Source organism: Hippocampus bargibanti, linkage group LG03 (genome assembly GCF_051943395.1).
Source record: "Hippocampus bargibanti isolate YZ-2025 linkage group LG03, ASM5194339v1, whole genome shotgun sequence".
Taxonomy (NCBI): Eukaryota; Metazoa; Chordata; class Actinopteri; order Syngnathiformes; family Syngnathidae; genus Hippocampus; species Hippocampus bargibanti.
The window spans coordinates 15,109,193-15,122,430 of NC_142736.1; the positions used below are offsets into that span (position 1 = coordinate 15,109,193).

The 13,238-nt window shown below is 44.0% G+C and overlaps 1 protein-coding gene across 23 annotated transcripts in view; it reads left to right on the forward strand.

The window, feature by feature from the left end:
- madd (MAP-kinase activating death domain) overlaps positions 1-6,906 on the forward strand; it is a 43,997-nt gene extending 37,091 nt beyond the window's left edge. For 13 of the 23 annotated variants that reach the window (XM_088992180.1, XM_088992188.1, XM_088992179.1 and 10 more), the window contains 2 exons: positions 527-573; positions 5,467-6,906. In XM_088992180.1, the coding sequence (XP_088848306.1) occupies positions 527-550 (24 nt within the window). In that variant the 3' untranslated portion in view covers positions 551-573; positions 5,467-6,906. Of the gene's footprint in view, positions 1-526; positions 574-677; positions 747-5,466 lie in introns of all 23 variants that reach the window. The other 10 variants (XM_088992168.1, XM_088992178.1, XM_088992166.1 and 7 more) reach the window with 2 other exon arrangements.
- The last annotated feature ends 6,332 nt before the right edge of the window (positions 6,907-13,238 follow it).

Genomic DNA, 13,238 nt, shown 5'->3' on the forward strand with positions numbered 1-13,238 from the left:
ACCCAGACTCCATCTCTCATGAGCCATTTTTGCCACAGCGAGCGGGTGGATCTTCCCGATTTTTTTATTTGATTATTATTTTTGAGGGGTGGGGGTGCTGGGAGAAGAGGTTTAACATCTTCTTCATTTCACTTCAGCCTCTTCTCTGCTCTGGTTTCAGTTACTAATGAAAAGTCAGACGGCGTCTATGATATTTCTTCCTCCTGTCCTTTCACATTCATTTCATTTGGGTAGAAAGAAAAGTTGTCTTCTTTTCATGTTCTTTCCACATCGAAGTGGTTCTCTTGAAAGGCACATTTATTCATTTTTGTGATTTTTTTTTTTTTTGTCCTTTAATTGTCTTAAGTCAAGATTTATGACATCTCATATGAAATTCATGCGCGGTGGAGCGGTGCGAGTTCACAATTGATTTTCAAGCCATGTTCAGATTTCACTTCTTCAACACTCCAACAAAAACTTTCAAACGTAAACTAACTCAAGCTCCTGCTGCTCTTGAATTTTTCTTCTGTCTCTTGCATCGGCATAGTTCCTGAAACTAAAGAAGTGGTGATCCACAAGTACAAGACCCCCATGGTGAGTCCTTGTCAGTCTGCTAATGCACCACTGTGCCTCTCAGTCACAATGTGTCACACTGCATTGAAAGTAAACTGTGTGTAAATGATGTGGTGGAATTCAAGCTATTTTTACAGAACATCTCATTTGGACATTTCGATGCGAATGCAAACAACATACAGTGGCGCATTGAGGTACATTGGACTTGAGATATGATCGCTCGATATGTTATGTGACTGATCTCACTTATAAAAGAAGTATCTATTCTCCCCCCCAAAATAAGAAACTTTGAGATTTGGATTGACATGCTCATTTTATGGGTACTGTCCAAATTAGCATCTCCAGTATGTGGCAATGTTGGTTCCTTTTTAAGCAATGAATCCCACAGTAAAACTGGTGCAGCAACACATTTGGACAGACAATGTAGCAAAACTCACTGCTATATATATATATATATATATATATATAATATATATATTGTTGCTGCTCTCCTGAGAAGCAAAGAGAGGAACTGAGTCTCTATGTGTACGGTATATGTGCATGTCTGTCTTATACTATCCTCAAGTGGTCAAAGGTTGTACACAATAATAAGCAGCACGATGACAAAAATAGGTTTAATCATGTTAATTGTTTGCAACTATTTTGTTACTGCATGTTCTACAATGCATAATATAGCACATTTTTAAAAAGAAAATTACCTTTTTTTCATAGAAAAATAGTTTGGAAAAAAATATTTGAAAACTGATGTTTCAGTGGTCAAGGAACATTTGCGATCCAAATGTTTTGGGCTATGTGTGTTGTCAGGGAACAACTTGAAGTGGTACCTCAGGGCAGGACTGTCATTGTTTTTTTCTGATTACATGACATTGACTTAATAATAATAATAACAATACATTTCATTTACAAGCACCTTTCAAAACTAACTTTACACTCACAGGATATTTTTTCTGCGAGTGAGCAGCTCCCTTTAATCACCGCCTCAAATGGAGCCCGCGGTTGTCACCAAAGTCAGTGTCACCCTTCAAATTTGGCTGGGACTTCACAGAAACTTCCTGCACTTTTTGCCAGCTTTTTTTTTCATCTCAGACAGCATTCTTCATGCGGTAGTGATTAGCCCACAGACTTTGCGGTCAAAAAACAGTCAGCAATGTCAAGGAGTCTCCATTCTCTCAACCGCTCGGGGAAGACCAAAGAGATGATCACATCATTGGTTCTTTTGGACCTAAATAAAATCAATATGAGTCATTTAACCCTTTCAGGGATAGTAGCTACGATAGTGGACAGCTTATCAGCTTCCAGGTTATCATTACGGCATTTGTTAGAATTTATGAGAAAACATTTTGAAGAAAGTCATTCAAAACACAGGATGTCCTGTGTCAAAAATTGTGGCTTGGAGTGGTCTGGCTGGTGTTTATTGATGATGTGACGGCTGACAGATGTAATTTAATGAAGTGTCCAGTCAAATGCTACGACATAAATGGTAGGATGGCGCCTAACGTCTTGAAGACGGAGCATGGAAATCTCAACAGCAAAGTCAGTGGGCTTCTCCCAATCCAATGGGGCATGTTAGTCTCTCATGAAAAACCAAAGTGGCTGCTGTGAAGGCTGTTTAAAGAATGGAGCAATCTCAGCATTTAATGACGTCAACCGCAGCATTGACTTGAAAAGTATTACAACTGCACTTTATGATGATTTATATTTGTGGGTGTTGTCCCTCCAGAACACTTGTTGGTGTTCTTCTCGGAGGCTGTGAGTTCAGTCAAATATGTTTAGCAAAAATCCGAGTCGATAGGTTGAGAGACTTGAGCAGGAAAGAGCACATACCCGGAGTGAATATTCTGTTTGCAGTCATGGTTTATTTTTTTGCGGATCTGATCAATGATTTCATTTGGTTCATCGGCAAATTAAACCCATCCCAGAGTTTGCATGGAATACAAAATACTGTATTTTTCGGTGTATATGGCGCACCCAAAAGCCTTAATTTTCTAAATTAATATTAAAAATACTGAACACATGGGTTTGTTGCGCCAGACTTTACAAAGATCTCATCAGCTGATTGATTTGGAGCATACTGTATTTTCCGGTGGATGAGGCGCTTCCCCAATGAATTGAGTATTTTCAAAGTTTTTCCATATTTAAAGCACACCGGACTATGAGGCGCACCTTCAATGAGTGAGAAACGTTTTCCAAATATCATATAGAAATATATACAACGTTTCCAAATATCAGGCACATCACATTAAAAGGCGCTACAATAGAAGCTGGGGTTACGCACTATTTCTTCCATGGTGGCAAATGGAGTCATGGCTGCTTACAGGAGATGCGAGACCTATTGGATTGGATTGGACATACCTTTATTCGTCTCGCAGTGGAGAAATTTACATCAACGTTATGAAAGGAAGAGGAAAGAAAGAAGTACGTCTGTGTAAGCTCTCAGTCGTACAGGAGTGGTCCATCGATGAGAAGGTTTCTTCAGCCGTCATCTGTACAAAAGTGAAGGTTTCGGACGTTTCGCCTCCTATCCAAGAGGCTTCGTCAGCGAACTAAAGTCTGACTGGTCGTATCGGCCCCATTTATATATCCCTAATGTCCAGACCTGGTGGCGCCGGACACAGCTATGATAGGTCCCTACTCTCAGGTTGGGGGGGGGGGGGGCGGGACCCCTCCCTGTGGCCCCACTGATTGTTCCTACATTCCTGACTAACGACTGGCCTATTACCCCCACACCCACCGGTATCACCTCATCAGCATAACGACCCTCATCAGCATTGCGAAAGTTGCCTAACCTGTTTTGCCTGAGCAGGCTATTGTATGAACGATCCAAATTGAACCTCACCCCACCAGACCGGTTTAATGAAGGATTTTGTTGTTTTATAAGAATCGCTTCTTTTACCCCCCTTTCAAACCATCTATGTTCTTTCGCTAAGATTTTAACCTCATTGTCGTCAAATGAGTGGTTGCTAGCTTTTAGGTGCAAATGTACTGCCGATTGAGGCCCACTAGCATTATCCCTGCGATGTTGATAAAGTCTTTTTTTGAGAATTTGTTGAGTCTCCCCAATGTACTGCTCTTTACAATTTTCATTCTTACAATGTATGGAATAAACTACATTACTTTGTTTTCCATTTGGTAGCCTATCTTTTGGATGCACTAATTTTTGCCTTAACGTGTTTATCGGTTTGAAATAAGTAGGAATTTTATGTTGCCAAAGGACTCTTTGTAATTTTTCAGAAACTCCTGCAATGTACGGTACTGCTACTCCTCTCCTTTTAGAATCTTGAGAATTATTGGTTTCGTTCGCTATTCTTTCTTTCTGACATTTGTTGAATGACCACTGAGGGTACCCACAGTTAGTGAGTGCTCTCCTGATATGTTTTGACTCCTTTTCTCTACCTTCAGTGCTAGTTGGTATTAGTTTAGCCCTATGCTGGAGGGTTCTGATAACTCCTAGTTTATGTTGTAAAGGGTGGTTAGAGTCAAAAAGTAAGTATTGGTCAGTGTGCGTAGCCTTCCTAAAGACTTCTGTTTTTAGCGCTCTGTCCTCTTTTATAATTACTTTACAATCCAAGAAGGCTAGTTGGTTCTCTTGAATGTCCTCACGAGTAAATTTAATGTTGAAGTCTACAGAGTTGAGATGATCTGTGAAGGATTGAATTTCTTGTTTCTTAATTATGACAAAAGTATCGTCCACATATCTAAACCAGTGTCTAGGTTTTGTCCCTGGGAAGGATGTGAGGGCCTGTTTCTCCATCTCTTCCATGTAAAGATTAGCCACTATGGGTGAAACTGGTGAGCCCATAGCACAACCATGGATTTGTTTATAAATTTTTTCCCGAAATTGAAAAAGACTTTATCAACATCGCAGGGATAATACTAGTGGGCCTCAATCGGCAGTACATTTGCACCTAAAAGCTAGCAACCACTCATTTGACGACAATGAGGTTAAAATCTTAGCGAAAGAACATAGATGGTTTGAAAGGGGGGGTAAAAGAAGCGATTCTTATAAAACAACAAAGTCCTTCATTAAACCGGTCTGGTGGGGTGAGGTTCAATTTGGATCGTTCATACAATAGCCTGCTTAGGCAAAACAGGTTAGGCAACTTTCGCAATGCTGATGAGGGTCGTTATGCTGATGAGGTGATACCGGGGGGAGTGGGGGTAATAGGCCAGTCGTTAGTCAGGAATGTAGGAACAATCAGTGGGGCCACAGGGAGGGGTCCCGCCCCCCCCCCCCCAACCTGAGAGTAGGGACCTATCATAGCTGTGTCCGGCGCCACCAGGTCTGGACATTAGGGATATATAAATGGGGCCGATACGACCAGTCAGACTTTAGTTCGCTGACGAAGCCTCTTGGATAGGAGGCGAAACGTCCGAAACCTTCACTTTTGTACAGATGACGGCTGAAGAAACCTTCTCATCGAAAGAAAGAAGTAGAAAAACAAAATACAGGAGCTGCTGGAAAGGCAGCCACTCTCGCGGCGCCATCTTGAGGTCAAAAGAAATACAACAAACTGAATAACAAATAATGTTGTGGCTCGATATTACTTCTCATATAAGGCGCACCGGCGTATAAGGTGCAGGGTCATCTTTTGAAGAAAATTAAGGCAATTATGTGGGTGCGCCTTATACACCGGAAAATCCAGTACTTAACTAAAATATGCAGGTAACGGTGAATAAAGGAAGGAAGTCTGTTTGCTAACTTGAAATCATTGAGATTGCTTCAGTTGTGACACCAAGTCAGAATTTGAGTGACGTCACGCAAATGCTTTGCCGTTTGGGGTCAGCTACAACCAATCCATTTCCCGGTCCAATTCCAATCTGTATTCAAACGGTCCTCCGCCAGCTGTTGACGTTTTGACGCGATCAGACCAAGATGGCACGTAACATCTTCCACCTCCTCCTCGTCCTGTGCAGGCACATCAGATCTGTTACTCGGTCCTCTGCCTTTTCTCCTACGTGGCAGCCGTGAAGGGGAAGGAGACGGACGGAAAAGCCAAGATCCTATCGCCGCGTCCACTCCCCAGCTAGTGCACCCACCCTCTGACCCCGAATCCATCTGTCTCTACTTGAGTTGCAACGCCACAGACAATCTTTCAGTGACATGGAAGCACACACGTCGGTGTAAATATTGGCCTGTTTTCGACCCTTCCGTGATCTGGTGTAAATATTTGTTCCCGGGATTTGTCCATGTCTGTTTTCTGTCTTCTACCCTGCGAACAGATGACCTTTCAGAATATTAGAGGAACCGAGCACACGCGTGTCTCGTGCTCAAACCCCCTCCCATAGATCTTTGTGTGATTGTGTGCTTATTTATAGTGATGTGGCTCTCTGCGAACATGTGTGCCGCGAAGCATTTCCTGTTCTCTTGCCCTCAGCCCAGCCTCCAGGGCTGATTTGCCGTTCTAGTTTAACTGTAACTTCGTCTGTGCTCTGCTGTTGATCAATAGCATGTTACTGTGACCATTCGGGAATAAAATTAAATATATAATACATATTTATTTAAGATATGCATATTGTTGTATCTTTTGACAAATATCTCAATATTGGCTTCCATAAATGTGCAACAAAATGTTATTTGCCATTTCTCATCTGGTTTTCAGAGTAACTGTCAGTGAGAATGAAAGTATGTTTTTTTGTCAATTGATGTGATATGATGTCCGTGTGATGTGATTGTTTGTCTGTCTCATCAACATGTGAAGCATGTAATCGTTTGTTAGGGTCTCTCACAGTACAGAAAACCGCTCCACAAAGTGATGAATGTGACCGTCAAACTCGAGACCCCAGATGCAATGTGCTGTTATTCGAATCCAGGCTTCGGTGCGCTGTTGATTGAAGAATTTTGGCCTGAAAACAATGAGCGCAAAGCCACATTGCAGTCGGCAGAGCCAACATACTTGATTCGTCCAAAAAGGAGGTTCACTAACTTAACTAATAATAAAGGTGAAACTTGAAAAGGCTCTGCTGACAACATTCTCTGGAGCGTTCTGCATGTCATCCCTCAAAAGTAAAGATTCGGATTCCTCATCATCATTGTTCTGTTTGTGTGTTCAATAGTGTTCTCCACATTTGGATTAATGTACATTAATGGTACAAGCTTGTATTTTTGTGCACTGGATCCAGGTGAATAAATAAATACCAAGTGCTACTCATTCCACCTCTTGTCATATAATAATAAGCCTCAATCCAAAATTTAAAGTGTTGAGGATCCGTGAATTTGTCAAACTGTCATTGTGTTGGCTGGCTATTGTCTTGTGAGTCAAGAAATGCCAAATGTAAGTACTGTATGTTCTCATCATTGGAGTATTTATAAAATGTGTACAGCTTTACCCATCTAATAAAGTGGTCCAAAATAGAGCCCCTTGTCCTTAAATTTTTTTGGGCCAAACTAAAACAAACTGTTGAAATGCTGCCTTATTGTAGATGCTGTAAAACATGCACATTTGGCTCCACAGCTACTGAGCATCTGATTTAAGACCGGTGGAAGATGATAAAAACACTCCTGCTTCTTTTTTTTTAATGAACAACCTCATGATTTGGCTTGAATTGCTGGATCACAAATAAATACCATGTCGTGCGGGAACCAAATGATTCATTCGCATTGGAGGAGTCATTTGCATACATTGAAAGTGAGGTGAGGAAAATTCAACCCGTCAGGATATGGCAAAAGTTTTTTTTAAGTATCGATGAAATCACTAATTGCATAAATGTTACGTTTCAGAAGTCATAAATCGGAAGATTTTGGTACTCGCGACTCTGTGGTGCGTGTTGAAAAAATGTGAGTGTTACAAAAGTGTACATTAGAAATAAAACAATGTTTTCATTGTTTATACATTCAATTAATATACAATGTATTTTAATGTGTACATTTTCTTTTGTTTCTTTAGTTGCTTTATAAGGTGAGTATTGTGGTCCAAATCGGGAGTCTCCCGACCAGTCTCCCAAGCAGACTTAACATGTGTGAATTGTAATTCATAAGGCAGACATGTCCAGCTCCGGGCCTGGAAGGCAACTGCAATGCCTGTTTTTCCAGCACTCCCGGCTGCAACCCACCTGATTCAGATGATAAGCTCCACAGCCAGCTCTGAAGCAGCATAAAAAAAACCTGATGATTGAAATCAGCTGTCTTGCTGCTTGGAGAGCTGGAAAACCGGGAGGACAGCGGCCCTTGAGAACCGACTTTGGACACCCCTGCCATAAGGCGTACCTCCCCTACAGGATGCCGGCATGTTTGTAACGGAAACCATGCTGACTCCATCACCTAAAGGAATACAGTAACCGGTTGGGATGACAACGTACCGTGGCACACAGTGACGTGCAGTCAGGGGAGGCAGGTGAGGCTGTCATCATGGAAATATCAAATGAAAAAATAAATTAAACAGTTATATTTATTTAGTGATTTGTACTTTAAAGTTCTTTTCCATTGAACCACCATATTTGGATTTTTTTTTCAAAATCGCATAATGTTCACATTTACCGTTCAAATACTAAGTAGATGGTGCAAATGGTGAATAAGCTACTCTGTAGAGTTCATGTTTGTAAAGCTGACTGTGATGTAGTCAGTGCCTCACCAGCCATGAACCTCACCGCACGTCACTGGTAGATGGTGCAAATGGTGAATAAGCTACTCTGTAGAGTTCGTGTTTGTAAAGCTGACTGTGATGTAGTCAGTGCCTCACCAGCCATGAACCTCACCGCACGTCACTGGTGGCACACCAATGTGCCGTGGGAAATTATGCGATATTATGTATGCCCATGCGCACAATCACCTGATATTGTAATCATGTAGTACTCTTCCGTACCAGTAGGGAGGAGCAGCAGCTTGGTAATCGCCTTGTGCTTCGAGACAAGCGAAGTTTCCGGCCAGGGCGAAGTCGACTACGGCCCTTTCATTTGGACATGGCACCGACTCCGATGTTCTTGCTGATATAGTTACTGAACTAAATTTTAAGAAAATCGGTGGCATAGCAATTAATACTCTCCACCTGCATAGTCATTGTAAATTAGATGTTCGGACCCATAGCGGCTGAAAAAAGTCCTTCTGCTGGGAAAAAAAAAAAAAAAAAAAAAAAAAAAAAAACGGAGAAGGAATGAGATCATTGTAATACGTTTTTTTGTCTTTCATCAATTGCTGCCAGGATCTTAGATCTGTTGTTATCCAAGCCACTTATCACCCTGGGTGAGAATAAATATGAAATATTTTTCAATATTGGATAGATTCTTATTCAGGGTGTTGTAATACAACAATATCATTCGATGTAAAAGAAAACCCAATAACAATAATAACAACACTGTGGCGGGCACTTGGACCAGGCATCTCAGCCAGCAGGTGCACGGGAGGGTGGTTTTATGTTACATATACAGTAAAGTATCGTTATATCGATATTCAAGGGAGTCCGAAAAAATATATAACAGGGACTATCGATATATCCGACCCTGTTTGCATGTAATTTTCTCCGTGCGTGCATAGAAATAGTATCGATATAACCGGGACTATCGACATATCCGATATCGATATAACGAGACTTTACTGTATTTCATTGCATTTTCTGTTTGAGTTTGATCCACTTGTTAGCCGTTGGAATAAACACGTCTCCACATTCAGTCGTGAATGATCTGATTTTTTCTAAAGTTTTAGTTCGCGGTTATCACCAGGTGCCGGTACGGGCAGAGGATGTGCCGAAGACTGAGGTAATAACCCCATTTGGCCTCATTGAATTTCTCCACATGCTTTTTGACCTGAAGGGGACAGCACAGACCTTTCAAAGATTGATGGACTGAGTCTTGCGAGGCCTCGATTTTGTATTCGTCTATCTTAATGACATCCTTGTGGCCAGCCCTTCACCGGAGGAACACATGTCGCACTTCACGAAGGTTTTCAAGCGTCTTGATTCGCACGGCCTTATCGTTAACCCTGTGAAGTGCCAATTTGGTCTGTCCGAGATCGATTTCTTGGGGCCTTGAGAAAAAAGAAGGCTAATGACCCCGTCGAGTGGCCCCCGCAACAAGCACAGTCCTTTCAACGAGCCAAGGAAGCTATCGCAGGTGCAACTCTTCTGGTCCACACGATCTCAACCGCACAGGTGGCTTTGACTACCGATGCGTCTGATGTTGCCTTAGGGGCTGTGGTCGAGCAGCTGTGGAAAACGAATGGCAGCCCCTTGCATTTTTCAGTCGGAAGCTGCAAGATAACGAACGCAAGTATAGTGTTTTCGACAGAGAGTTGTTAGCACACTATCTTGCAACGCACCATTTTCGTTTCCTCCTTGAGGGGCGGCGGTTCAACGCGTATGTGGATCACAAACCACTCACATTCACCATGTCGAAAGTTACTGAACCGTGGTCGGCCCGACAGCAAAGACATTTAACAGCCATTTCAGAATTTACGACAGACATTCGGAACGTGGCCGGCAAGTGTAACCCTGAGGCCGATTGCTTGTCATGCGCGATCGTGTGTCCAGTCCAGCTCGGGGTGGATTTTTCATAGATGGCCACCGCCCAATCTGAGGATCCGGACATCCACGAACTCAAGGCAGCAGGCACCCCCCGAAGCTTGAGGAAGTGGCACTATGTGAAGGGGATCCCGCTCTCCTCTGCGATGTGTCTATGGGTCGCACTCGTCCCGTGGTTCCGCAGGAGTGGCGTCGGCAAATTTTTGATTCTATTCATTCCCTCTCACACCGTCCGGGCTACAGTCAAATTACTTTTGATAATTGCCAAGTTTGTCTGGCCTGGGTTACGAAAGGACGTCAGGCAGTGGGCAGCTGCATGCATGGCATGTCAGCGCGCCAAAGTCCACAGGCACACCCAGGCAAATCAGGAAACTTTTCCGATTCCGGCCAGGAGATTCGACCACGTCCATGTGGATATGGTCGGGCCCCTCCCTCCTTCGCAGGGTTGCACACATCTCCTCACTATGGTTGATCGGACCAATAGGTGGCCGGAAGCAGTTCCCCTGTCCTCCACGACCTCTGCATATATAGCCCGCGCATTTCTGTCGTCCTGGGTCGCACGTTCCGGCACGCCATCCGATATCACTTCGGACAGAGGCCCCGTTTGTGTCCGAGCTCTGGTCAGCCGTCCCCGCCACAGCACTGAATCAGCCCTCATAAAAATCACGAACGACCTTCTCATAGCAGCAGATACCGGCTCCCTCTCTATTCTCATCCTTCTTGATCTATCTGCGGCCTTTGACACCATTTCTCACCCCATCCTGCTCAACCGACTCTCCACTCTAGGCGTGACACACACCCCACTCAGTTGGTTTCACTCCTACCTCACTGGCCGCTCACAGTTTATCCAAATTACCTCATTCACTTCAATGTCCTCCCCTGTGTCTTCTGGTGTGCCCCAAGGTTCTGTCCTGGGGCCCCTTCTCTTTATTATATACCTTCTTCCCCTTGGTGATATCTTCCGCAAATTTGGAATTCATTTTCACTGCTTCGCGGATGACACCCAGCTCTACCTCTCCAGTAAACCCGACGCCTCTCTTCCACCTGCATCCCTTACACTTTGCCTCTCAGAAATCAAATCCTGGTTTTCTCATAACTTTCTCAAACTAAACAGCGAAAAAACTGAACTTCTCCTTGTCGGTACAAAATCCACCCTTCACAAAGCAAACAGTTTCTCTCTCACCATTGATAATTCTACCGTGTCCCCCGCCCTTCAGGTTAAGAGCCTGGGTGTCATCCTTGATAGCACACTATCTTTTCACTCCCACATAAATAACATAACCCGGTCTGCATATTTTCACCTCCGCAATATCAATCGTCTCCGTCCCTCTCTCACCCCTCACACCACTGCTATCCTCGTCCACAGTCTCGTCACCTCCCGTATCGATTATTGTAATTCACTTCTTTTCGGGGTCAATAAAAAATGTCTCCATAAACTCCAACTAGTCCAAAATTCCTCAGCCCGGATCATCACAAAAACCCCCTCATTTCACCACATCACTCCTGTCCTCCAACAGCTCCACTGGCTCCCTGTTAAACTCCGTATTGAATTCAAGAAACTTCTGTTTACATTTAAAGCCATCCATAACCTTGCCCCCCCCTATCTGTCTGACCTAATTCAAATCTCCGTTCCTACTCGGGCCCTCAGATCCTCTTCCTCCCTCCACCTCTACACGCCCTCTGCCCGTCTCACAACGATGGGGTGCAGAGCTTTCAGCCGCTCCGCTCCTAAACTCTGGAACTCACTTCCACCCAACATCCGCAACAGTGACTCCTTTCCTACTTTCAAATCTCACCTGAAAACCCACCTCTTTAAACTTGCTTACATGGTCTAATTTATTATGCTGTTTTATTATTTATTGCTTTATGCATGATTTTACTGTTTTGTGTGTTGTCTTTGTTGTAAAGTGTCCTTGAGTGTTCAGAAAGGCGCTTGTAAATTAAATGTATTATTATTATTATTATTATTATTACTATGGCATACCACCCGCAGGCTAACGGAATGTGTGAACGTTTCCACCGGTCACTTAAAGCCGCGCTACGGGCCGCACTATCGGACGGTAACTGGGTCGACCGGCTTCCGTGGGTCCTGCTCGGGTTACGGCAAAAGAAGACCTTAACGCCGCTCCGGCAGTTAGTGTTCGGTCAGCCACTCCGCGTTCCTGGTGAATTTCTGCCTGAAGCTTCGGGTACACATTCTTTCCCCCTTTTGCCAGGAGAGCCCCTGACTCCAGCACCATTTCACCACTGCGTCCCCAAAATATTCATTCCGTCTGCGCTTAGGTCAGCCCGTTTTGTCTTTGTGCGTCACGATGCCCTCCGCTCTCCCCTCCGGCCGCCGCCCGTTTAGAGTGCTCGAACACAGTGAAAAGAGGTTTGTGCTCCATATGGGTGGGCGAAGGGAGGGTATTTCAATAGACAGACTCAAACCGGCTCATTTAGTTGCAGTCGAGGACGTTACGCCGGCCCAGGTCCCACGTTGCGGACGCCCTTCGAAACCTCCAGCCTCACCGCGGCATGCCAGGGTTGAGTGTTGTTCCCCCACTCAGGTCTGACCCGGATCACCTGCCCGAATGAGTTCACCTTCACCACCAAACGACGGAGTGCGTAGTCGTTGTGACAGGCTGGTAAAGCCCCCTGCAAAATTTTCACCTTGACCTTCCTTTTGGGTGTTCTGGGGGGGGGGGGGGGGGGGCTGTGTGGCGGGCACTAGGACCAGGCATCTCAGCCAGCAGATGCACGGGAGGGGGCGGTTTTATGTTACATATATATTTCACTGCATTTTCTGTTTGAGTTTGATCCACTTGTTAGCCATTGGAATAAACACGTCTCTACATTCAGCCGTGTGTGCTCTTTCCTCAACGGCTACAACACGTTGTTAAAATAGTTTTTTTACATTTTCAGCTAGTGGTGTGCTTTGGGATTTTTTTTAAATGAAAGGAATGTGCCTTGGCTCGAAGAAGATTGAAAAACACTGCTCTAAGGCACATAAGTGCACGTGCTAGAACTGCACGCGCTCACAGTTGAGGTCCTTGCATTCTGTACATTGACCACTAGATGGCGCATAATTCTACACACTGCTCCCCGAAGACCTCTGCTCATTCGTTTCCATCTGATGCTTCATGTGTGGGGAACACTCAATTTCGAATTGGGCATCTTTTCACTCCAAAATCGGAATACAAGCATAGGTGTGAAAACAAAATCTTCAAATACATGAAAAGCGGATTGACTTTCAAG